This window comes from Perca fluviatilis, chromosome 15 (genome assembly GCF_010015445.1).
Source record: "Perca fluviatilis chromosome 15, GENO_Pfluv_1.0, whole genome shotgun sequence".
Taxonomy (NCBI): Eukaryota; Metazoa; Chordata; class Actinopteri; order Perciformes; family Percidae; genus Perca; species Perca fluviatilis.
In genome coordinates this window covers 17,032,985-17,058,935 of record NC_053126.1, presented here as the reverse complement: position 1 = coordinate 17,058,935, position 25,951 = coordinate 17,032,985, and the positions used below count along the sequence as shown (strand labels likewise).

General features: G+C 39.7%; 3 protein-coding genes across 6 annotated transcripts in view; 2 read left to right on the top strand and 1 right to left on the bottom strand.

Moving 5' to 3' along the window:
- The window catches only part of mrtfbb (myocardin related transcription factor Bb), a 44,833-nt gene extending 28,345 nt beyond the window's left edge, over positions 1-16,488 (top strand). The window contains exons 2-15 of one of the 4 annotated variants that reach the window (XM_039824966.1): positions 2,446-2,555; positions 5,989-6,054; positions 7,921-7,976; positions 8,076-8,151; positions 8,407-8,568; positions 9,862-10,037; positions 10,379-10,525; positions 11,456-11,703; positions 12,033-12,165; positions 12,280-13,185; positions 13,923-14,033; positions 14,244-14,369; positions 14,467-14,527; positions 14,640-16,488. In XM_039824966.1, the coding sequence (XP_039680900.1) occupies positions 2,459-2,555; positions 5,989-6,054; positions 7,921-7,976; positions 8,076-8,151; positions 8,407-8,568; positions 9,862-10,037; positions 10,379-10,525; positions 11,456-11,703; positions 12,033-12,165; positions 12,280-13,185; positions 13,923-14,033; positions 14,244-14,369; positions 14,467-14,527; positions 14,640-15,115 (2,841 nt within the window). In that variant the 5' untranslated portion in view covers positions 2,446-2,458 and the 3' untranslated portion in view covers positions 15,116-16,488. Of the gene's footprint in view, positions 1-2,328; positions 2,556-5,988; positions 6,055-7,920; positions 7,977-8,075; positions 8,152-8,406; positions 8,569-9,861; positions 10,038-10,378; positions 10,526-11,455; positions 11,704-12,032; positions 12,166-12,279; positions 13,186-13,922; positions 14,034-14,243; positions 14,370-14,466; positions 14,528-14,639 lie in introns of those variants that run through there. The other 3 variants (XM_039824967.1, XM_039824965.1, XM_039824964.1) reach the window with 3 other exon arrangements.
- A 4,700-nt stretch (positions 16,489-21,188) lies between these two features.
- On the bottom strand, positions 21,189-23,689 carry snrnp25 (small nuclear ribonucleoprotein 25). The gene is made up of 5 exons (XM_039825114.1): positions 23,225-23,689; positions 22,205-22,295; positions 21,992-22,097; positions 21,625-21,699; positions 21,189-21,537 (listed from the first exon to the last, which is right to left on the bottom strand). Exons 1-5 carry the CDS (start codon positions 23,432-23,434, stop codon positions 21,480-21,482), a joined length of 540 nt encoding a protein of 179 aa, XP_039681048.1. The 5' UTR covers positions 23,435-23,689; the 3' UTR covers positions 21,189-21,479.
- A 206-nt stretch (positions 23,690-23,895) lies between these two features.
- Positions 23,896-25,951, top strand: polr3k (polymerase (RNA) III (DNA directed) polypeptide K). Its single transcript, XM_039825115.1, has 3 exons — positions 23,896-24,162; positions 24,327-24,414; positions 25,554-25,951. The coding sequence occupies exons 1-3, from the start codon at positions 24,052-24,054 to the stop codon at positions 25,679-25,681; spliced, it is 327 nt and encodes a 108-aa protein (XP_039681049.1). The 5' UTR covers positions 23,896-24,051; the 3' UTR covers positions 25,682-25,951.

Below are 25,951 nucleotides of genomic sequence, written 5' to 3'. Positions count from 1 at the left end.
TCCAATGGATGAGTTGTCTTTCTGTCCATATGGCACTGTGTTTACGGCTCTTGGTTAAGTCAATGGATGATTTTTTTCCTTGGTCCGGCCAAAATGAACAGAGCTACAGGTGTGAAAGCACTCTTGATCTTCTCATACTTGTTGGAACATTTCATTTTATTTAAAGTGTCAAATCATAATAGAAGTTATCTCAGAACACTTTAGAGATAGAGTAGGTCTAGACTATACTATAATTTACAAAGACCCAACAATTCCTCCCAAGAGCAATCACTTGGTGCAACAGGGGTGAGGAACTTCCTTTTAACAGGCTGAAACCTCAGGCAGAGCCAGGCTCTTGGTGGGCCACCATCTGCTGCTGCCAGTCGGGACACAGAGACACTGATACAGATGTACAGAAATATGATTGATAATAATTATAGCAGTTGGTATGATGATCAGTGGCAGTTATAGTAACAATAAGGATAATAGAGCTATGACAGTAATAGTAGTAGCTGCGCGTAGCAGGGCATCGAGAGGACCACGGCAGCAGCTGCAACCCGATTTACGGTGCCACCCCAATCCAAGGAAATCTGTGAGGCAAGAAAACATAAGGACTCTGTGTCCGGGGAATAGGCTCCCTGGAACTAAGTTAGTAACAAGCACTAATGAGACATGAATGCACACAGATGAAAAGAGAGAAGAGCTCAGTGTGTTATAGGAAGTTCACCGGCAGTCTAAAACAATAGCAGCATAACTAAGAGCTAACTAAGGCAAACCTGAGCCAGCCTACAAATGGTCGATGTGATTTGATGTGAAGTTGTACAATTGTATCTTTCTTCAACACAAACCTGCATCATGAATCAAACACTGCTCAGTGACTGCAACTGTTACTCATATGTTTTCACTCTATTCTAAATGAGTAATCAGTAATGAAAAACAGCTGGCCAGTGGGAAGCAGATGTTTAATGAGTGTGATAAGCATTAAGCTAAAATGGCTATTAATAGTCAATGCAGTGACATTGTTATAGTGCTAAAAAGATCTTAATTGATCTGAATACAGTCTAGAGAGGGTTTATATTTTCAAATATGTTTTTGTGTGAATGGAAAACATATTGAATGAATACTCATTGTGGGTTAAGACAAGACATTAGACTTTTAAATTGTTACTGAAAATGAGAAACAGCATTGTTCGGGATTTGGATTGGAATTTGAGAGCCTACAGCTGACTTTGATGCAGGAGCGAGGTTTTGATTGTGGGACAAAACAGGTGTAAGAGGCATTCATTAAATCTGTTGTTTTGTTTCTGTGGCCAACATACTTGCGAGATGGAAATTCAAAAGAATTCTGAGTATTTACGGACGGTGTGACATGTGGAAAGATGTTTTTCCACATACCAAATGCTCCAGCTATGCTCCAATATTTTTAATGGTCTTGTTCATCATTATTCAGTCCTAGCGTTGAGCTGTCATAACATATTGTGCCGGACTGTACCAGTACCCTTTTACTTGATCAACTCCATGTCCTCCACAGCATCCTGTGTCTCTGCAGCTTCACCTTGAGATCAGATCCTCTGTGGGATCAGACGCCGGCTCTTTAGCGTTGACATATTTTCTAACCAGCCTTCCTGGATACACTGAGACACACGAAACTCACCACAATTAGTTTAATTCCCTTTTTATCTCATTTCCTGTTGGTGCGTTTTGTAGTCATGGATGGCATCTAACCACCATTGTAAGCCACAACTAAGTATGTTTTAGTATGAGCCACTGCATTTGCTCCTCTTGGATTTTTACACACCTCTTCTGTTTAGTTTGATGTTTTCTCATCATGAATAAATAGTTACATACAAGCTGGAGTTGCTTAATACAATAGCTAAGATGAAATTGAAATTTGCTGCTATAAATCAATGGTGTTGCAATGGAAAACAACAATGAAAACAATAGTCATGTACAAACAAAACTCACTAATGATTAAAGAATGTTTAAAGATAAGCTTCCCTGTCCCTGAGGACCCAGCGTGTCTGTTCTTGTCATTGTTATCTAGTGCTACAAACATTTCTGGAGAAAAAAAACACCCATGCTGTTTCTCATGGAGATGTGCCCATTTGAAATTCCCAAGAGCTTGTTTTGATCAACCATGTATTGGTTACTAGTAAAAGAGTTGGTCCCCTGATGGTGATTCAAATGAGAATATCAAAAGTTCCCCAGTGTTTTGTGCCATAGTATGATGAGCCCCCTGTGAGTAGAGCAAAATGACCTAGCGAGGGTTAACATGAGCAGCGCTGTGTTCCCTCCTCCTGACATTGACTGAGCACACACACAGACTCTCTCTCTTACATACACACACACTTTCTTCGCTGAGGCCAGCACAGAGCCAGAGAGGAGGGACTGTTTGCAGCTCTGAGAGCCAGCTGTTGTTCGCTCAGAACTAAGTCTATTCTCTCCCTGACTCCCTCGTTCTCTACAGGCCTCATCACTCCATGGGACTCCAGACCTGGCCGCCAAGCCAACCGCTCTCCTCTATGGCCTGCCTTGGTGTGGAGACCCCTTCCATCTGCAGGGGTAAATTCAAATCAGGTGCTTTTTCTTTTCATTGTCTAACCTGCATGCTTTTCATTGTTTTATTGGTATGTCTACATAAAATAAGTTGAGTTTTTTACTTGTGTTAATTTTTTACTGATGCTGGCTGAACTGGCAGGGGGGTTGTAGTGACGTAGATGCAGCCCCAACAGGAAATGACAGGGCAACAGTCATCACAATGACTCATGCCAAGTAGCCTATCATTCTTACAGCAGAGCCTATTGTGTTCAGATGGATCATAAATCAAAGTTGCTGTAGAAAAACAAGAGTCTCCTGGTTTCCTGTTCATAAGCATGAATTCACACCTGTAATGTAAGTACACACCCTGAGCTTCATTTAGATGAAGGGCAATAACCATATGTGCTGCTGAGCGAGATTCTGATCATTATTTGCACATTTTTAATTTTTTCTTGTTTGCATTCATCATCAGCAAATGTATTTAGATTAGACCAGGCTTTGAGTAACATGTTTTTTTTATGTTACTGGTGTTGAGGTTCTACACTATCTTATTGTAACATCTGTGAAGTCACATTTGATGAAAAATACCCAGGTCCATGAGGTGTCTTGGGTGCATTTTGAGATAGAAGAGAATGCATTACAACATTCTCATGGCAAAAGTGCATAATACTGGATATGTATAGCATGCAGGAAGTAGCAAAGCGTAAGCAAAATGTAAATTCCTTTCTGTAAGGGCCATCACGCACAAGTTTGCAGATTTAACATTTTATTTATATTCCATGTCAATAAATTAGTATTCATGACCTGACTAAATATAACTCTTTAACCCAAACCCAGACCAGTTTACCAACACAGCCTCTGTGGACACGCCCACTCGTGGGGAAGGAAACTCATGTTTTCTCATCACTTTGAGTCTGGCTTTATTTTAGGCCCTTTTGCTTTGGGAAAATACCACCCCACCGGGATACAAATTCAGAAAGTCATTGACTAGCCATATCAGCATTTCATGTAGACATTCATTTTCAACTTAGAAAATCCAGTGTTCAACAGCTGCATTTTACCTTCTATACCGTCATTACACAACAATCACCTAATTCTCACTGCTTAAGCCTTGCTGATACATTTCTGCTTTGTTGAACTAATTTAGGATAAAATGAGTAATGTTATAGTTTAATTTAGCTTCATCTTCTGCCTGAAGATGGTCTAGTACCGAAACATTGCTTACTATTAAACTTTATAAATTTTTTGCAAGTTAGACAGTGTGCCGGAGTTTGCGTTGCAACTTTTGACCTGTTTCTCCCCCTCTGACGCACATTGTAGATGTGTGAAGTATTTTCTGTACTGATTGTTTCATTTAAAAACATGTCAGCTGGTATGTTTATAGACATTTTAAATAATCACAAGCTGATTATACAATACAAAAAAAAATAGTTTCTTACAATACAAGACAAAGTCTACACAAATGCCTTTTTTGATAAACCCATGTAATCTGTATATTCATAGTTTAGTCTATCTCTTGTTATAGATGCCTCAATCTTTGCTAAAATGGGATTCTGTTTAAAGTCTTTGGTATTTATAACAGTAAAGTCAACATAACCCAGTGTCAGTTTGTTTCTACACTAACTTTGGCTTTGTCTGGGCAAAGAGTATCTGAAGCCACACCAAACTGATTTTTTTTATTTGTACGGTTTCTAAAAAAAAAAAAAAAGAAAAGTCAAATAAAATAAAAGGTCTAATAGGAGACCTCCAGGGAGGATTTGCTGAGAACAACATGGGTCTGAGATTAGAGATTACATCAGTAGACAGGGATTTCAGCAGAGCCTTCTCTCTGTGTTTCTCCACAACCTCTGTTGTGTACGCTCTGCTGGTGAGCAGGAGTAGAGCCAGTTTGCATCATGGAGAGGTTAGCCAGGGTTCAGGTTGAACACAAGATGACACAGAGTGAGGAGGACCCCGGGCATGAGGTGTACCCCAATACTGATGCTCAAATTAAACTCTTTATTCTCTTGTGGCGCTGGAAGGCAGCTTTTGATGTTATTGATATGCAGCATTATGCACTCATAAATTGTCTTGCCTGTGGCATTTATTCCAAGTCACAGTGGATATTAATATTGAGACAAACTGTCTCAGGCTGACCATAACCCCCCTGGCCTGGGTTTGTAATAGGAAACACAGCAGGCGGGGCAGGCACACTGTGTTCTCTGCCCCAGAGTTGATGGGCTGCTGTGAGAGTAGACTCGGCCTCCCACCCTTTGCCTCAGCACTTGTCACTCTGTGTTCCTTTGCCCACCAGTGAAAGCCCGTGAACGTCCCCTCGGCTCTGCATACAACTGGAGACCCCACCCCTTTAACTACCCCTAAATTTCATGGTTCCCAGGCCTTGTTCTCACAGCTGCCCAGTTTATTTTTGCTAGAGTGAGTCACAGAGGCTTGTTCAGACCCAGCGCCTTTCCCAGGAGAATTGAGCAGGTCTGTGTGTGTGTGTGTGTGTGTGTGTGTGTGTGTGTGTGTGTGTGTTTGTGTGTGTGTGTGTGTGTGTGTGTGTGTGTGTGTGTGTGTGTGTGTGTGTGTGTGTGTGTGTGTGTGTGTGTGTGTGTGTGGGAGTAGCCGTTTCCCCTGAGCCACTGAGTAGCTCTAGCAAAGCCAGCTTCACTTCACTACAGTGGTTATGATAAGGGACTCATGTACCTCACACCGCCGCTTCATTCGTCACCATCACCCATTCCCTTACTCTTCAAACAACATTTTCTGCACAGAGTGGTGTTATTCAACTGAAATAATATGGCCACGCTCATTGTTTATAAATGTTTAAACTGGGATCTTACTACAGTTTATATTAATGGGAAAATAACACTGAGGATCGTCCAAGTATATGTGGGGCCTCTATGTAAGAGTCAACAATTTCTGCTGGATGATAATCATGTCTTTGATGTGCTACAATAACATAACTGATCACTACTTATCCACCCAAAGCAAGATTACATTTTAAAAACAATTTATTAAATAGACAAAACTCACTTGGCTTTTGCTTATGTCATGACCAGTTTTGCGCATTATCGTGACTGCAGCCCAAACATTAATCCCTCTTTTACCTGGTTTTATTCTGTGCTGTAGTTACTTTGTTTGACTTCTCTGTGTCTTTGCATGCCACATAGATATTGACACTCAATGGGAAGGCTCTTGGCCAATCGCATTGCACTGTTCGAAAGAAGCTGTTATAAAACTTGTGGTAATCTTAACAACCCTAGTTAAAACCATACAGGAAGTGAATAGGATGTCTGTGGTGGTGAACAGGGTTTACGGTTGGGCCTTTCGGCTTGCGTATTAATTGAGAAATAAGAAGTGCTTTGTTTTATTTGAAGTCTTGAAGGTTTCACAGTTAAAGCCAGAGATGGTTGTTAGTTGACTCAGCGGACTTGGCTCTGAATGGTAAAAGTTTAACTCTGACCTCTGTGTCTCTGCACTCTCACAGTCCTCCAGCTCTGTCTGCAGCAGAGGAGAACTCGGGAGCAGCTTGTGGAGCAAGGCATCATGCCGCGTGAGTATTTATATCACACACTAAGAAAACTCACACCTTGTGCTTTGAAAAAGAAATTTAGGTTAATTGAGTAGCATCTATGAAAATTATGACAGTCAAGAAGAAAGTAACCCAGAGTGCCTTTCTTTCTGAAAACTATCCTCTACTTTTTTGTCATTACTGACATTATTTTGTTGCTCTTACAAACATAGGATCAGAGATGAAATTCAATTTTTTCTACATCTAACTAACCACAGGATCTTCATTAACCAAACTTCTTCATGTCTTTTGGAGGGCATATTTTATGTCAATAAAACAATGTGACCCATGTAAATAACATTGTTATTTGTGATTATGCTCTTTTAAGTGTATTCACAGCAACATGTACAGTATTTCTGCATTAGTTGCATTTAAGGTGATGATATTGGTGCTCATACTGGTCTGTCAAAGGTTATAAAGATTACACTTGCAATCTTTTGCACATATTAAACAGCTTTATTAGGGGAAGTTTTATGTTATGTATGTGTGTATGTATGTAGTCGCGTAATTGTACTCATGTAAACATAGCCAATGATGAAAATGACTCAAAGATTTATTGCAGATAAGGAAGGACACCAGTGCCATAACAGAAAGAACTAGCTCCTACTTTATACCGTTCATCCTTTGATGTGACAAAAGTGGAGCAGAGGAATATGTGACAGAGTCATGCTGATAGCTGGAAAGGTAGAAAGAAAAAAAGACAAAACGTCTTCTCTTTGTCCTGATCTCTATTGAGAAGCCTCCTGCAGTCAGGCTTTCAGCTCCTCTCTGGCTCCACGCAGCCACATGAGTCAACGACTGAGCCTTCAGTGGAGGTCAGTGGCCTGGCCAAGCGTGGCTTGCACACAAACCTCCCAGGCCATTCTCCACTAAAGCACTCTGCTGCTCCCACACTTATAGGCTTATGGTCGGTATGCAGTGAGGTTTAGGTGACGAGCAGGAATGTTTTGCTTCGCTCCTCTGACACACTCCTGAGAACGCCCCCCTGCCAGTGTGTCTTAAGCCAAACAGCGCTGGTCATAGCAGAGGTGACTACTCAGTGTGAGACACACCCTGCTTTAAGCAGGACAAGTTTATTCTGCGAGATCAAAGAGTAACTCTGCAACAATCCCTCTGCTTGAGTCAGTAAAGCCGGTACTTCCTGTTTGACTCCCATGAGCTCCTGCTTATAAAATATGACACTTGTGCAAAACAAGATAGACAAAAACATGGAAATAATTATATGAAAGATGAATTACACTGTACTCGAGTCAGTGTGCTAAGTGGCTGATGTCATATTCAGGGTAACTACTTACAGCATGGTAGAAATGCTGATGACTGATTACTTATGTGCAGTTTATATTAATTTGTGTATTTTCCTCTTGTACTTCAGGCCAATTGATACTGTCCCTCAATTTCACTAAGTGAATTACAAACATTTATGTCAAAATGACATCATGATTAAGTACATTATAGTAGGTGTACACTTAGCATTGTTCATTCTCTACAGGGCTGTATCCTTAATAGTATTTTTTTAGGAATTAACTTTGATAACCTGCTTCCATTAGTCCTAAGTCCATCACAAAGAGTTTTTACAGTAGAAATATTGTGTAGTTCACATTATTCCACATATGTTGTTACAGCTTTCTGTTGTTTTGGAGATCACTCTTATCAATAGGTGGTTTGCTAATTAAACTCTGTCATAATTGCAAAAATAACCAAAATAAAATGACATGAGGGAATAGCAAGAAGGAGACCTTAAATAAATAGTCTCTTATTTTAAAATGGAAGGAGAACCGAATGCTTCTGTGTAGCAATATGGTATATTGACCAAAAAGTTATGGATTTTGTTGATTCACCTTTTCACAGCTCTGAAAACACCTGCTGCCTTTCATGAGCAGATTCGCAGCCTGGAGAGAGCCAGGGTAAGCCTAATGGCATTACACTGCAGCTCATGATTTTATGTATCTAAATCTAGATTATGCATCCCAAAATATATTTACTTTATTTAATGTTTTTAACAGACTGGGAGCTTTTTAAAGCACAAACTCTGCAGCAGACCTGAGCGCTCTGAGCTGGTCCGTATGCACATCCTACAAGGTAATCTTCCTCCTGTGTGTTCTTACTGTGTAATGGTGTCTAGATAACAGAGATGAATAAGGTGCTTATTCATCCAATCACACTGATTGCCTGTTTAAATTTGTTTTACAAAGTTAGAACCAAATAAATGTCTTTGAGGTTGCCAGAAGTTTGTGAGGTCTGGCTGAGCCTGCAGTGAGTCACCCTGACAAAGCAGTTAAGAGGCTGACTGATGCTGGCCGTATCACAGCTAGTGATACACTGTGTATTTATCAGAGACACAGGCTGAACCCTCCCTGCAGGCCACACAGATGAAGCTGAAGAGGGCCAGACTGGCTGATGATCTCAATGAGAAGATTGCCCAGCGGCCTGGACCCATGGAGCTAGTGGAGAAGAACATACTGCCTGTTGACTCTGGCGTCGAAGAAGACATAGATGGTAGATATTTTATAAATGCCATTATATCCACAATATTAAAAAAAAAATGTTTTAGGCCTCTTTGGTACATCACCTACAGTTCACCACTTACAGTGACAGCCAGAGAGTTAAGTCAAGCCAGCATTGCAGCACATCAGGCACATGTTTTAGCCATTATTGATGTTATTACACCTGTGTTTGAGAGGCCACACTGAAATATCTCAACAACTGTGTAATGGATTACTATGAAATGTACACACATTCATGGAGGCTGGTGGATGAAGCCTGCTGACTTTGGTGATACCCTGACTTTTCCTCTAGCACCACCATGAAGTTGGCATTTTTATATATTAGTGAAATATCTCAACAACTATTGGATGGATTGCCGTGAAATTTGGTACCAATGAGCTCACTCTCAAGATGAATTGTAATTAATATGTCAACTCCCTGACTTTTCATCTAGCACTACCATCAAGTCATAATATAAATGTGTCCAACACTTTGGTTTATGATCAAAGACCTGCAAAACCAGTGACATTCCCATTAGCCTCAGCTGTTCTTTGTGTTTAGTGCTAATTAGCAAATGTTAGCACGCTAAAACTAAGATGGAGGAACTTGGTAAACATTATACATGCTAAGCATTAGCATGTTAGCTGTAATTGTAAAGTAAAGCCTCACAGAGTATGGCGGTAGACTCTGTCTCTACTGTATTGGCATGTGTACATTCAAGTGATGGCTTCTTTACTCTGTAGTCACTGATAACTCAAGATTTCCTTTTGTAATCATAAACAGTATATAGTATGTATATACTGTACTATATGCACTGATAGCATTCACTGTACATCTAAAGGCTCTGACACACCAACCCGATAGTCGGCCGTCGTACAGTCTGCCCAGGTCGGTGACTCTAATCTGTTCGGTGTGTTATGTGCCGTCGTCAGTCGGAGAAGCCGTCGGCATCCATTTTGGCCAATTTGACTTGTTGAATCGGCCAGTGGGCAGTCGGACTCAAGGACCAATCTGATTGGTGGAGTGCTAGCCCTTGACTAGCGAATCAGTGCTTCTACCACAAGAAGAAGCCTGAGAGCTGACAACGCGAGTATCTTCTTATTACCAGCCATCGTATTTTCGCCGCCTGCTGTTATGGAGACGTATTACGTCTCGCGCACGCGCAGAACAAGTCACCGTCGCGCTTCGGTGTGTTCCGAGGCATTTTTTTGACCTTGGGGAGCCGACTGATAAGTCCGACTGCCTTTTCTGCCGACGGTCGGGTTGGTGTAAAGTAAAATAATAAGCTGTACTTGCTTATGTTAGATGTTGGCCCCACAGGTGGTGAGGCAAACTGCTCTAAGCCACCAGACATTTACAACTTTGATGAGGACAGCGGTGATGCCTTATCACCACAACAGCCTGCCAGCCAAAAATCTCCCCCCTCCACCTCTGCCTCTCCAAGGGAGTATGGAGGGACTGAGGCCACTTCTCCCATACAGGTACACCAATACCTTGACCTATTACAATTTATAAAACATGAACTTTCAATGTCAACACAAAACTAGCCTTCTTGACAAGTAATCTAATCTAGCAGAGTTTTAAAATTTGTTTAATTTATAATTATTTCATTATTTTATTTACTATATGCACACACAGTGTACTATCAGAGTATAATGTATTTATCATTTGTAGAAACTTTTAATGTTATCAACCTGTTTTTGGTTATATAATTCCAGTTGAGGTGCTTTTCTTTTTCTTGCGGGATGTTGATTAACAGGCGTAGCTTCACTGTTTTTACTGAACAGATTATGTGGTGTCTTTCTGTCTCTGCTTTTCTTAGCACTCCCCACCACCAAACTCACAGTCCACATCAGATGTAGTCAGCCTTGTATCCACCAGTGAGCAACAAAGCAACCAACAAGCATCTACAACTAAGCCAATCACCACCGGTGTCCCCAGTATCACACCGGGGCCACTTCTTGTGAAGGTGAGCTTCAGTTGTTTTTTAATAGCTCCAAGTTTGACCAAAGTCATGTGAAAGTGTTCTAGTAGGAGTATTGATTTTTCTATAAATGATGAGTTAATTTAAGCAGTTTATTTACTTACAGTCTTCTAACGTTTACAACCAGTTGACATGAAATTGACCTCTGCGACTGAGCTCTCTCATTTTGTTTTGGTTTTGTTTCCTTTGGAAATGTGACGAGAGATGTGATGTCAGAAGACACAGAGTCTGTGTTTTGTCATACTGAAGTCATATCAGTTTTAGGTTAAACTAAAAGTCAGCATTCAGCCAAGTTAAACGTAGTTCAAAGAACAAGAAGGTTTAAAGTAATTTCCCAAATCCTTTGGCTAAAATCTGTGCCAGCCGCAGTTTGTCTTTAATTATAGTCAAATGACAGGCTGGCCTTCCTCATTCAGGTTATGTAAAATGTAGGCCAAAACTTAAAGGATGGGAGTGAAGCAAAAACTTTATCATAATCCAGTTATCCTCTGAGCATACGATGAACTCTTCCTTTCTTGGTATACAATAGGAGAATAAGTTTGACAAATTGGAAGGGCGTGTGCTTGCTTATCCCAGCTTGAGTTTCTGGTTTCATAGCTAGAACATGCTGCTCTTATGCCAAGCCGTTTTCATGTGTATCCTGTAACTGCAGGTGGTAAAACAATAAAGGTCACATTTTCCACTACCCGTTTCCTCATCCTGCAGTTCTCCTCGGGTGTCAGAACAATGTTCTACCTTAATGCTTCAAGCTTTAAAAGTCCAGTATCAGTTCCAAGTCTTGCAGTGTTGGCACTGGCAATGCTAACTGTATTCCCTGATAAACTGGACTGAGATCAGTCACAGGAATCAAATATCTTCCAGATGGTCCTCTCAACTTTTACATGCCCCTATTCTGTGTTGTGTTGTGTTCTGCAGCAAAGCCTGCCCAAGCTACCAGGCGATAAAAGCCGCAGCAAAAAAAGCAAAGAACCCAAACCACGGGTGAAAAGGTTAAAGTACCATCAGTACATCCCCCCGGACCAGAAGCAGGAGCACAATGAAGTGCTAATGGACTCCGCTTACGCCCATCTCCTGCAGCAGCAGCAGCAGTTCCTGCAGCTTCAGATCTTAAACCAGCAACAGCAGCAGTACAACTACCAGGCCGTCCTGCCTGCCACACTCAAGTATGTCTCAATTTACCACAAAAAAAGGATTTAGGCTGATAACTTTGTATTGAGTGGATTACTTAATCTACTGAAACAACTCTAAAGTAAAAATGTTGCTTCCTTTTAAAGTTAAGTTATATGAATATTGAGTGAACCGAATCAAAAGTTTAAACCTGGTTTTACAGAGAGTAATAACACTTTAACCACAGCTGCTGTTTGTCTCAAATACTTTACATTTCCTGCCCACGGCTTCCTAAACAGAAGCTGTTGATGGTGAAAAATAGATAATATTTTAGGTTCCCTCTCAAATCTGTACTCCCTTTTTGCTTCCTGCCTTATTACAACAGACCAACAACTGAGGTACAAACCAGCTGTTCCACTGTTCTAAGTGGAAACACTGCGTCTACCCCTGTGCAGCCCCGCCACACTCAGACGAACCGCAAGCCGGATCATTTACCAGCTAATCTGGATGAGATGAAGGTGACACGTTGCTGCCTGCACACAGTCTGACTATATGCACCTCATGCATGCTGCAGGGGAGAACAAGCTAAATGTAAGCTAAAGGTATTTTATACTAATCTGTTATCTTTACAGGTTGCTGAGCTAAAAATGGAACTAAAACTCAGATCCTTGCCTGTTTCTGGGACTAAGACAGATCTGATAGAGAGGCTAAAGTTGTACCAGGAGAACTCTAGCATCCAGACTGCTACTGCCATTGAGACAACAGCCATCACAGCAGCCTCACAGTCTGAAAACAAAAAGTTATCCCCGCCTGTGTCCCCTATATCCTCCAAGGTGTCCCGTCTGGGCATAGAGGACAGTAGTATGGCAGACAGCCCGACCAAGCTTTCAAATGCTCTTTCTCCAACTCACACTGCTTCCTGTGTGAACTCCCCACAGAGAGCTCCACAGGAGAAGTGTCCCACAGAGACGAGGTCCTATGAGAAGGACTCTGAGAAGGACAAACGTCTCCACGAGAAGGAGCGTCAGATTGAGGAGTTGAAGAGGAAGCTGAAGCAGGAGCAGAGGCTGGTGGAGGAGCTGAAGCTGCAGCTGGAGGTGGAGAAGAGGAGTCAGCAAGCAGATTCCCCGCCACAGCTCAGCCCTCTTGCTCCCATCCAGGTCAAAGAGGAAAACAGGACCTTATCAAACTGTTCAGCGTCTTGTGGTTCTCCTGGTGTGCCAGTGTTGGTCAAACAAGAGGATGTGGCAGATCAGAGCCACTTAGCTCCTCAAAATAAGTTCATCATCAGCCACCAGACTATTAAGCAGCCTGAAACCTTGCAGACAATCCCGGCTGGAGCTCAGATCCTACTGCCTGCATCCCGTCCTGCCTCAGCAGTCACTATCCAGCTCCCTGCCAACAGCATTAAATTACACACTACTGTTAGCAGCGCAGCCCCAGGCCTCATCCAGACCCCTGGACAGGTGCCACAGAAAATAGAGGCCTCAGCAGCAGTACAACAGCAATGCAGCACTCAGACTCAGCCACTGACAAAGGTAAAAAAAAAACACACACACTTATGCTTGCACAGGCTGCCTCGGTCCGTCTCTTTATTAGTCATCACTATCAGTTGTGATTTACTAGTAGTTTTGGATTTCTTTAAAATTTGATTTGTATGCTATCATCTATATGTGTGTGCACCTGAAATCATACATTCTGTTTTCTATGCAGTAAATTTGGGTTAGGTTGCTAATCATACATCTGGTGCAGTGTTTTCGATGGCACTGGCTAATCGCACATGACAAGTTTTTTTACATTGTTGACGCTCCATCATGGGTAATGTATCTTTCTTGTTGCCACAGTAATAACAGGCCTCAGCTGGGTGCTGAAATACTTCCCTATTCACATCAAAAGAAGGCTTGTGGAAACTTGGGTTACTGGAGCAGGCGCTGAGTGAAGGCTGACAGTAGTGCCCTGACTGCCCTCTGTCGTCCCTCTACCAGCCAGAATTAGCAACAGAAACCACAACTCAATACTAACTGAGGAGAACACTTATGAGCTACGCTGCATAGTGCTGATAGAGGGCCCCATAAAATTCAACTAAAGTAACATTGTTAAAAAGCAGGGAGTGCAGAACAATCTTCATTTAGGTTGCCCACAATTCCCAGTTGTTGTCCCTCAAAAGACCTTGATTACTGTTGGTAAAGTGTCTGTTGCTGTTGTTGTTCTGTGATGGCATAAATGCAGTTATTCATGTATGCCTCCATGCTGACCTGTTAAAATTTCTCTGCAGACTTGGAGGATGGGTAGTACAGCACAAAGCTTACTCCACACATGCCCAGTGAGTGGATGTCCTGTGAGAGCCTCCTCTAGCCAAAGTGTTCCTAAAGATCCTTCAATTAAGGTAGAGGATGATCCTTTAGTGTCTCTTACTTTATCTTTGTTTTTGCTTTGTTTTTCTCTAAAGCACGTAATAACTACTGTTTTAAAAAGTGCTTAGCCCTGGTTTATTTACTAATTTGGACAGTGTCAACTGCATTTGACTGATTGTTTGTATCAGATATATTCTGTTTTTCATTTGGAGTAAGGGACTGTTGTCTTTACCTATCAACAGTCTCCCTGTACCAGCCAGCCAACTTTGAACTTGCCAAAATTCACAAATCATGTGTCAAAGTGTAAAGACCCACCCCGCTACGAGGATGCAGTTAAACAGACACGCAGCATGCTAACAGCTGTTCAGGTGACAAATACTGTAAATACACGGTTTAGTACAGTATATCCCTTAAATTGATACTATAGCCACTTTAACATTTACTGGCATTTGTATTTCTCTACAGGGCCCCACTGCAGCTAGTCAGCAGATGGATGACTTGTTTGATGTGTTAATTGAGAGTGGTGGTGAGAAATACTGCAACTTTTCCTTCATGGCGGCACTGGTCAAATAAGACGTAAAGTAGGCTGCATGTGATTATTGGATTCTCATACTGATCTTTCTGTACTTGTTTTTCAGAGATCTCACCCTTCATCAGACAGGATCCTCCTAGCCTGGACAAGCCTCTTCCTGTGACAGCCAGTGTCACCACCCTTCCCATCAACACAGTTTTATCCCGCCCTCCACCCGTGGTTCAAGTGGCCCAGCTGCCTGCAGCACATCTTAGCCCCTCAGCCAGCTTGGCAACCCTAACCACTGACACCCAGCTGGAAACCCTCCTGGATGGCAGGTTGGGTGCTCACAGCGAGCCACAAACACTGAAGCTGATGGAGGAGCTACACTCACCTGTGGTTACCATGGAGGTGGACTTTAATGAAAACACGTTGCCCTCTGCTTTGAGTTTGAACAGCACCAACGTGGACAATATGGATTGGCTGGACCTTACCCTGTCTGTGCCAGCAGAGGGGGTCAACCCTTTGGACATGTCAGCACCAGTGGGCGTCTTCTCCTCTGACTTCCTGGACTCACATGAACTGCACTTGAACTGGGACTGACTACCAAGGAGAATTCATACACCTATCACACAGTTTCAGATAAACTTACTTTTTTATGCAAGAGGGGATGGCTTTTGTGGGAAAATAAGGGCTTTTGGAGGTTGGATCAGCCCTGTTTTACTTTCTGGCCATATAAATCGGCTCAGTAATAATCTAATTGTGCTGCATCAGTTTAGAAGTCCATGCATTGCTTTTCCTTTTTCCATCTTTAAACCCTCTGATTGTACAGGGAGACTTACATAAAGTAGGACTGGTACTGGCAGATTGAGCTGACAGTGGAAGTAGCTTTTTAAATTTCAATCCAGTTATGTCACATATTTGTCATCAATCTGTTCTCATGTTATTGCTTTCTCTTTGTCCTCTGATCATAATGAATGTACAGTGTTATATTGACCATGGTAATAACCCAAAAAGCAAGAAAATGTCCCAATGCTGGTTAAAGAACTAATGGACAAACACGGCATGTAGCTGGTGGCTGTCATGTAGTTCACACCACCCTGTCTTGGAATGATTGTCACTATCAAAACAGATTGTAAACACACAACTGCTAAACGTGCCCTGTGTATATGTAAACTGTGAAGCATAAATCAGACATTTAACTGAATTGAGAGTGTGTATATGATAATATAATAAGAGAACACTGAGTTATCATAGTGTAAAACCAGCCTGACTTTAAACTGTATTTACTGTACTACAAAATATTCAATATTGTTCTCAACCAGTTCTGACAATATTTCTAGCACTGTGCAGATCAGCCAAATCTTTAATCCGGCATCTCCAGTGTGCATCTGTACACTGTGTAAAACATACTGCACATGCTTTTGTAAGAATGCTGTGCTCCGTCAAAATGTTTTTAAATTGTTCTTGGAACATCATTCAGTGACTCTTAGAGGGTTATATATTATTGAATTATACTTAGCTTGGTTTTTGTAACAGACATATACGTACACATCCTACAACGAATAACAACATCCATAAGTATGAACCACTGCTCATTTCATACTGAAATAACATTCATGCATTACAGTTTATTTGTACTGTAGTGACATCTGCTGGCCACATCCAAATCTAATCAGCCTGAGCAAGCAAAGTCTGTAGTCTGATGTTTGTTATTTGTTTTAGCAAAATATGATATAAAGAAGAAAAAACTTCAGTGTCAAAGAAACCACTATACACAACATGATGCACCACAGCAGGATAGTTTCTGGACAGTGGGGTGGGTGTGTTTAAACATAAAGGTCTGTTTTATTTTGTTGAATTATTCGGGATTCACTGTCTGCCTCTGCAGGTTATCTGGAGCATTGCTGACAAACTCATCTGAATGTTGAGGAAAGTTTTGTAAAAAAGGACTTAAAAAGAAGACTGGTCATTTTTATTGTTTTCCTGTCAGCACATTATTGCCTCATTTGACACTCCAAATTTCACCCTTTAAAAGGAATGTGCTGGAATAAGACATATTTTGTCTTGACTATAGGCTACTAGTATAACTCAACACCAAGAGACATTGCATGCAATGTTTGTAGACCATCTCTTTTGAAACTTTGTCTAAACTGGAGTTTAGCCAACCAAATACCTGCCTCCTCAACTCCTGACCGACTAAACTTATTAAAGATCTCTGGCCATTTCTGGGACCTACAATGTTGAATATTGTTAATTTATCACTTACAACTGGCATTGTCCCCACTAGCTTTAAGACTGCTGTGGTCAAACCTCTATTCAAATAAACCACAACTTGATCCAGGGTCTATGAATAATTATCAATCTATAACCATTCTTTTCAAAAGTACTAGAAAGAGTTGTCTCAGAAACTTTCAACCCACATATTAAACAATAATCGTTTTGACCTTACCGCCATTTTTCATCTTCAAAAATCTTCTGTGGCTGATGTAGGATTTGATTCTAAAATGTGACCGGTCTGGCCCTAAAAAGGCCAGACTTAATCTGACTCCAATTCTGTGGTCACTGAATAGTGTTCGTTTACTGGTAGATCAGAGTAAATAGACTCAGGATTCAAAATAAGACTCAAGGTTCGTCCAGTTAAAGTTAATAACAAGCTTTAGTGAATGATATTGCAAAATACAATAAACTTGTGCACAAGGATCAGATTACTTCAAGACAAAATAGCCTATCGCTAAAACCTAGCAAACAGGCAGAGTTTCCCCCGGCATCTGATGCCGGCTAACCCAGAACCTTCACTTTTTATCCACTTTCTCTGCTTCATCCATGGTGCTGTTATCAGTTGGATATAGTCCAGATCTTCTGGCTGCAGCCGGCTAACGATATGTAACACACTGTATGAAAACATGACCCCGACTTCTCAGCTCAAAAAGACAAGCCACCATTGTTGGATTAGAACACCTGTGTCTTTAATCTCCTGCAAATTTAAGGAGTTTCCTGAGAGCCAGGTCATTTTCCATACTTTGTGTCACAAATCACGCGCTTGCAAAACACTGACCATTGTTGTCTCACCCTGTTCATCTGGGAAAGGAATCCTCCTTTTGGTTCAAGTTATTAATTAATTATCTTTTTCGAGCAACTGCTGCATCTTCAATTTTAATAATGTCTTATCCTTTCCCAAGACCAGATGGCTTCCTCATGGCCCAGAAGAACAGGGAGAGAGAATTATAAGTTAATATTATAACTTATTATTTAATTATTACAGGCCTTGTGTAGCTGTTGCAGTTATCCTTCTGGCCAGTCGGGTTCAGTCTCAATGAATCTATTAAGCTTAGTAGTGCTATAGTTCATTTGTCCTGCCGAAGAGGATACGCTAAACATTCTGAAAACTATTGCATCTCTCTAACCCTGTTTGTCTGTTGTCCCACAAGCACATGCATATCCAAGCTGTACGCCGCTTTCTCACTCTCTCTTTTTCTCCCTAGCCTCTCCTCCTTGTCCTCTCTTTTCACTCAGGCTTCTCTGTTTTGGACCATGGGCTGTCCTGGGACCTCTCTCCCTCCCCTGGCTGTCGGTGCCTCATTTCAAATGTTGTGGATATGGATCTTCATCCTCCAGGAGATTCAGCTTTTCCTATTGCCTCTCACTATGCCCCATGTGCATATTGTCCTCATCTCTCTCTCCCTGCTGTTTCTTCCATTTTTTTAGTTAGTTAATTCTTCCAAGTTATTTTTGGGAAGTTTTACCTCATCCAAATCGAGGGTCTAAGGATAGGGTGTGCCATGCTGAACAGATTGTGAATTCCCTGAGGCATATTTGTGATTTGTGATGGGCTATATAAATTAACTTGACTTGACTTCAAATGCCATGTTTTACACATGGTATTTATGTTACCATTGATAAAAATATAGCAGTAGTTTTGAAAACAGTATGCCATTAACCATTTAGTGGTTATAATTTAACAAATATACAAGGAAAGGCTTTAATTGTGTATTTTAGTTGAACAAACAGCTCACTGCATTTGTAAGCCTTAATAGAGAACTGAATGTTTACATGATTTCAATCATTTTACAGATTTCAAGACCTACAGTATATTTGAGTCATATAGATCAGATTTTCTATTTCAGTGAAATATCAATTTAAATATACAGAAACATCCTAATATAATATACATCTACATAGTATATACAAGATATAGACTATATTAGGTAACACCATATTTTCCTTCTGACATGTGCTCCATTAAAACCAAAGTCGATTAGGATGATCGTGAACACAAACAGATAAACTCTGCAAGGGAGCCATTCTGACGCTCTTTCAGTCTGAGCTTCAAGTTCTCACCAGCTTCTTTTCTCTCAGAGCTTTTTAATAGTTGTGATAAACGCTCGGCACTTAGGACATCGGTGTGTGGTAGATTTGAACCTATCGAGACAGAAGGGAATGAGGCAACAACCAGCCACGCAACTGCAAAAGAAGGAACAGGAACAACATTAAATATGGAAACATATGCCAGTGACTGTAACATCAACTGCACAAATACAAACAGGCCCAACAAGGTGTGATTATATTCTCATGCAAATACTTCACCAGGATGGAGGAAAAGGTTTCATACCCAATCAAAGCTGTCATAAAACACACCAGCCAGGTGACACTGCTGACAGAGGTAAAGTCTCTGTTGTGATGAACTGCCGACACTCTGGACACTGTGTCCTGCATGGACAAGGTGGAAGCTTTTCCACGTCCAGAATCACTGAAGGGGCTGTTTAGAACAGGAAGACTCTTGGTCAAATTTTGGTCAAATTTCAGTTTTCAATTTCAGTCACAATGTGTTTTAAATAAAAGAGAGAATATGAAAACAAAATCTCATAGAGTACAAAGTATCAGATAACAGTTCACCAACTTGCCCTAAAACAGCATAAATGCATTATTGTACTTTTGTTGGCTGTGCAAGCACAAAAGTCCAGCAAACGTGAAATGGCATATGACCTGCAGTCCAGTTAATGAATGAGGAACTTGATCTGATGAAGCTTAAAAAATGCTACATTGATAAAGGACTGTGACAGCACTGTGACTTGGTGCATATCTTAGAAGACAAAAACTGAATAGTTAAAATGAGCATTTGTGCATTACCGACTCACCAGGGATAGCAGGTGGAGCCTCAACATAGAAAATATTGAATCCAGGAACACCAGTCGTCTGACTGGAGGTGAAACTGACCTCTAACAAAGAAGAATAAAGGTGGTTACAAAACCAAAGTATGATGGTGCAATGATTTGCTATGGTACGGTAAATGTGGACTTGCCTTTATTGTTATTCTTCTCTTTGGCATTGAGGATGCTGTCAAGGTTATTTTGGAGCTCTGCCTTCCTTTCTGTTAGTTGTTTCAGTTTGTCATCAATGCTGTCAATCTCATGCTGTTTTGAGACTGCCTCCTCTGGTAGAAGGAGACAGCAGAGGCAAATATACTGTATAATATGCAAAAGACGGGGTAGCTTATTTCATGTCATGTAAATGCAAATATCTGTCTCCATTTCTTGAATCACCTGTTTGTCCAAATTCAGAACGATTCCTCAACTCCTGAAATATGCACTGGACTTTTTTCCTTTCCAGAAGTTGTTGTCTCTTGAGTGAAATATATTTCAACTCTTGAGATATCTTCTTCACCTCACTGTCTGAAGAGGTCATGGTAGATGCTAAAAAGATACAGGGAATTGTTGGATTGTTTTTATCCTATCTGATATTTTATTTACTGTATGTTTATACTTGTTTGGTGTACAAAATGTTCCATACTGTAAATTAAAGCAGAAATAGCAATGTAGTGTATGTACAGAATACAATAGAATTCCAGAATTGTTTGCTGTATCTAGGAAAAACAATTTACAGGTATCATTTGCATACTTCTCCCCCATTTTTTATATGAAAGATGGCAGACAAAAAGTACATAATACATAGACCCATTGTTGTGATGCCTGCAGTCATCCATTTATAGCTGAAGAATTTTGATGAAACAGTGAGTGAATGGTCAACAAAGTTGTTATGCATCTCTGAAATGCCATCAAAGGTTGACAGAGACAAAAAAAGTGCTCACTCACTGTTCACTCTAACTTTACTACATTTCATATTGAGTCCTAGATTAAATTAATACTTTAAAAAGACATTTAAGGTGGTTGGTAATACAATATACTATACTACTATAATATTAAGTCAAACACTGCCTTTCCTGCAACAAAAAGACAGTTGAAAAAAACTAATTCTGGTTTGAGCAAGCAATGGTACCAACAGTAATACAAAAATATTAAAATAATTAACTTGTAGATAAAAAAACTAATTAGTTTTCGAAGCAACACAAATCTTAAGCTTATAACTGCACTATACTCACTACTACACCGTAACAAGTCAAAAACAGGACTCAAACATATTAACTACTGACTTCAATAAGTCCCATTTAAACTGTATTAAAGAGAATATTAAATTAAAGAGAAACCATACATATTACCGTATGTCCTCAGCTGCTCCCAGTGTATCCTCTACAGGTAACATTCAAACTAGGTCAACAAGGGCATGTTGTGTTAACTTCTACCAGGAAATATTCAAATCGTCGGATTACAACTGCCCTCTCTGGAAAATGTTACATAATGCTCTTTTTAAGATTCAGAGAAAACACACAAAAGCAAAATACTGAAATATATATATTTTAATGTTTGCAAACAACTATACAAGATCACTGTAAATTGGTAGTAAAAGGGGGGATAAACATCTCGTACTCCAGATATCTTATTTACATGTAGCCTCTTTGAGAAGCATGCTCAGTTTGTAAAATGTACAAAAATATGTCAAAACTGCCCTAAAACACTTAAAGTAAAAGAAGTCATACAATCATGAATACTTTGTAAAAGTTATTTCAAGTTTTTCGAGGCAGGCAGCACCAGTACACACTCCAGGAACTGATGTTTTTTCCTATGACATTTCACTTTTTCCTGAGTCTCTTCATGAACGTCACTTCATCTCTGTTCCTGATCCCGTAGCTAAAGATATAAAGAAATACAAACAGTCAAACAGTGCTGATGATAACAGCATCACAAGTGAAGGAGGTGATTATGTTATGCACTTACTCTTTGAGCCTCATCTTGTCATCTTCAAGCTTTTCCCCTTGAAATACTAAATGATAAGTTCTCCAAACATATCTCCTTTAAAAGAAAGAAAGCTTGCGTCAGCTATTTACTTATACACTATTAGTAGAGCGTAGACCCTGCTCACCCCAGCGTCACTTCGCTGTTCAGCTTTTAAATATTACAAAAATAAGGTCACAGATTATGTAACTTTTGCTTCACAGTCTTGACAAAACTGCGGCAACAGCAATTCTCTCTTATTAATACAATTGCTAATATTTTATTTATTTATATTTTGCAGCAATATATGTGGGGAGAGCATAACATACTGTAACAAATTTGATGTTCATGTGTCTGTGAGTGTATATACCAGCTGACATGTTTCACTCCGCCTTCACGTTGTTGTTTCAGCTCCATGAATCTGCGAATGGCCTTCTTCAGGTCAAGGACAGTGGCATTTTGGACCACCACTATGGCTTAGGGAGGAATTTTTATTTATTTTTTTAAATAACGGTTAATATATTATTTACATAAAATAAATTCATAAAAATACAACTACAAGTTGATTGTACTTTTCACTTACGCATAATCTCGCCATCTGCCTTTAAAACCCTCACAGTCATCGCCTGGCCGTACTCCAAAGCAATCTGAGAATTTACTTCCTCCAGAGTCACCTAAAGACAAAGATGATCAGGTTTCAGGAAAATGTACAGGACTTCTTTAATCTATCAGTACAGATTCTAACAAATGCAATTCACAATTGAAACACAGTTTGCCCAGTAACCAACAGAATGACACTCAGTCATGGTGTTGTACTGTAAATAAAAAGGTTAACCTGTAAAACAACGGTTAACTTTGAACTTTAGTTTAGTAAATTATGTTAAATTACAAATAGTGCTGAAACAATCATTCAATCGATTGATTGGTCAATAGACAATTGTCAACAATTTTGATGATTAAGTAATCATTGTCACCTTCGGCTCTAGGAGTTTGTTAATAGGAATTCTGAACTATTATCTGGCATTTTTATATACTAAATCAAAACCGACTATATCACTAATAGTGATAATAGAATAATCACTAATAAAAAAATAACAGCCCAAAATGCAATCAATTACAATAAAAGTTAAAAAAGGAATTGATTTCAGGTTGTTTTTTTTGCCTTTTTTTCTGTACTTTTAAGATCCTATTCTGAAAGTTACATCTGTTTTATAGCACTTACTATAATGTATTAGCCTAAATTTTTTTTTTTTTAAACATTCTGCAAAGAAAGTCTATAGCTCTATCAGACAGACATGAGATGAGGGGAGTCATCTTAGACTTTGAGGTTTGTTTTGGCTCGGACATTCACTGTGAAGCGTGGGAACTTAATTTAATCAAGCAAATCCAAACCAGATAAATGGAATTGTAACTGGTACGCTTAAGTTGAGATATATTTAAAAAAACGATTAAAGAAAACAGGATGTATTCCATCAGGAGTATAAATGGACTGCAGGTAAATGTGATATTTCTGTGATTTAATAGTAACAATTTTACAAAATATCGTTATGACATGTTGCTTTTACATCACAGGATATAAAGTGTCAGATCAAATCAAACCAACCTGAATTGGCAGATCACAAAGTAAAGGGTCCTGCACAAGTTGAGCAAGTCCCTCCTCGAAAATATCCAGGATCTCTGAGTGAGGAAGAGCCTCCTCGTCTTCGTCATCTGCGTCTAAAGCTGCCATCTCTGTCAGGTTCTCGTTTTCCACCTCTTCAACCTTTACAGACAGTCCTCCTCCATCAGTGTCCTGACTCAGCTCCTCCATCATCGGGCATTCAACAAACAGCAGCCCGGTTTGCCACAAACAGCAGCCCGGTTTGCCAGGTGGGTAGTGTTAAAACTACTAAAATAAACTAAATAAAAAGACTATACATTTACTTTAAGACTCAGATTTAACAAATACAGCTGACAAAATGTTTAACTGGAAACTATTTCGCTGCAAAAAGCAGGCAAAAAGCCATGAAGTAAACAAAAAAATGTGTACAGTATATACCGAACCGGAAGGCAACTGTAGCTCAGAACAAATGGTTGGTTCCCCTACGTGGACGTACATTCAGACATCACTTTAGTTTAGTACAACCAAAGAGGTGGTACAACAGCCAAAATGTTAGGTCATTCAATGTTATTCATTAGTGATAGTATTTGTGAATGTGGTCGATAAATTAATATAAACAACCACTGTTTCTCTTTATATTTCGTTTCCCACCGATCGGTAAAAAGTGTAGCACCTGCTTTCATCAGCCACTTCCGCTGCTCCACATGCACCAAACTGTGTACGCCACGGAGGCTTGTTGGAACAGTTTACTAGCTGGGTGAAATAGAGTACTCCTATTGAGTTAGTTGTTTTAGTTTGTAGCTGTTAGCTACATATATATCCCGGGTAACATGCTTCTTTTTTGTCCAACTTGCGGAAATGTTTTAATTGTTGAGGAAGGACAGAAGTGCATGAGATTCGCCTGCAACACCTGTCCGTATGTACACAACATCACAAGAAAGGTGAGTTATGTTGAGATTAAATCTCGGCACACATTTAGTCACGTCTCAGTTTTATTTTAAATCAGTGTTACTGTCTACGCTTTGTATTTTAGAGAAAGAATCTGCTAACCCTGTATTGCATTTGGCTATAGTCTTTGTGTTTGACATAGTTTTCTTTTCTACAGGTAAATAGCAGAAAGTATCCCAAGCTGAAAGAGGTGGATGATGTTCTTGGTGGCGCTGCAGCTTGGGAAAACGTGGACTCAACTGCTGGTAAGTAACATTAAAAACAACTTGTGGTGTAGACTTCACTTTATTACTGTGTCAAAGGCTAGTAATCATGGGTCTCTTGTCTTGATACATTTGAAGCAAGAGTCAACTCCAAAACCCTCCATTGTGCTATGTGCTGTATGTTGTTATTCAGAAAGTTGCACTGGTGCTCACTCAATGTCGCCCTACCGTCTATGCTAAACACCCTTTACACAATTTGTTGTGCTACAAAATTATGTTTATATTTTTCTGAGATCTGTACAGTATTTTCTAATTGACACTGATGGAATAAGCAAATTGTGTTTAAGAGATGTGTGCACGTCGGTCTGCTGTCTACCTATAAAATTATGTTAAAGTTTTCATGATTTACACATATGATATTAGGTGTGTCTTGCAGTATATTGCAGAATCACCTGTGTTGCCATGCTATCACCATCATCATGGGCAACATGTAGTAATAACATTTTTAAATTCATCATTTTATTTAATAATCGCTGGATTCAGGGTGTCCTTTTATTTTAAGCCTTAAGTTAAACTCACGTTCAACACTAATCTCATTTTATGAATTTAAACTTATCTAGCTCCTAAAATTAGTTGAGATCCTCCATCATTTTTTAAATGTAAAAGGTTTGTTTTTAACTAACTGATGATTGTTCAAAACTTGAAGCATAAAATGTTAAATTCTGATCAAATTTCTCACTATTGCAAACACTAATGCCAAAAGGGGTGTGCATTATTCTGCATGCACTGTTTTAGTTTAACATAACTTAAAATAAAATTATTTCTATTTAGGATCATTTTCAAGTCTATAGTAGCACATCAAATTGTACAATGTTTTTTCACAGCACTTCATATAGCGCTCTATTATTATTATTACACTGTTTAACTTTCTAGTAAAATTTTAGCACCAATGAATCACTCAGATTCCTTGAATGTCTGTTATACTTGGCAAATCTTTACTAGAATAAATAAAGGCTGTGCACGCACACATATTTGGATTTGTTTTTCTTGGAGATGATTCTTGTATTAATTTGGTGAGCTTTTACACCTGTATTGTCTCAGGCATAATCTTTTTCAAAGTATAACAGCTCCAGGATGTCTTGTGTTTCCAAACTGACATTTACTACTTGTTATGTTTACAGAAACCTGTCCCAAGTGTGGGCATCTTCGGGCATATTTCATGCAGATTCAGACCAGATCAGCTGATGAACCTATGACAACTTTCTACAAATGCTGCAATGCTCAGTGTGGACACCGATGGAGAGACTGAAACCTTTGCACTTTGAAAATTGTAACGTATTTAATACTTCTGTGGCAAAGATACTCCCATCATATCAATTTTGAGCCCATATTTCATTCCAACATGCTTGTGTAGTTATGGGCGTTCTTCTGTCTAGGCTCTGCAGTTTCTTTTCTCTGCATAGGCCCAGTTGAAGGAACTTGAATTTCTTTTTGTGTTTGCAGATGATATTTACATACAGTATTATCTTTGCAGGCATAGTTCGTTTTCCAAAAAAACATTAAAATACTTTAAGGAAAA

Bases quoted from the DNA above. Each gene is read 5' to 3' on its own strand.
- snrnp25 (XM_039825114.1), bottom strand. From the start codon at position 23,434: ATGATGGAGGAGCTGAGTCAGGACACTGATGGAGGAGGACTGTCTGTA. The intron at 22,098-22,204 runs GTAAGTGAAAAG...TTCCTCCCTAAG, and splicing joins GGCAGATGGCGAGATTATGC to CCATAGTGGTGGTCCAAAAT. The intron at 21,538-21,624 runs GTAAGTGCATAA...TTATATCTTTAG, and splicing joins GACAAGATGAGGCTCAAAGA to CTACGGGATCAGGAACAGAG.
- polr3k (XM_039825115.1), top strand. From the start codon at position 24,052: ATGCTTCTTTTTTGTCCAACTTGCGGAAATGTTTTAATTGTTGAGGAA. The intron at 24,163-24,326 runs GTGAGTTATGTT...TCTTTTCTACAG, and splicing joins TACACAACATCACAAGAAAG to GTAAATAGCAGAAAGTATCC. The intron at 24,415-25,553 runs GTAAGTAACATT...TTATGTTTACAG, and splicing joins AAACGTGGACTCAACTGCTG to AAACCTGTCCCAAGTGTGGG.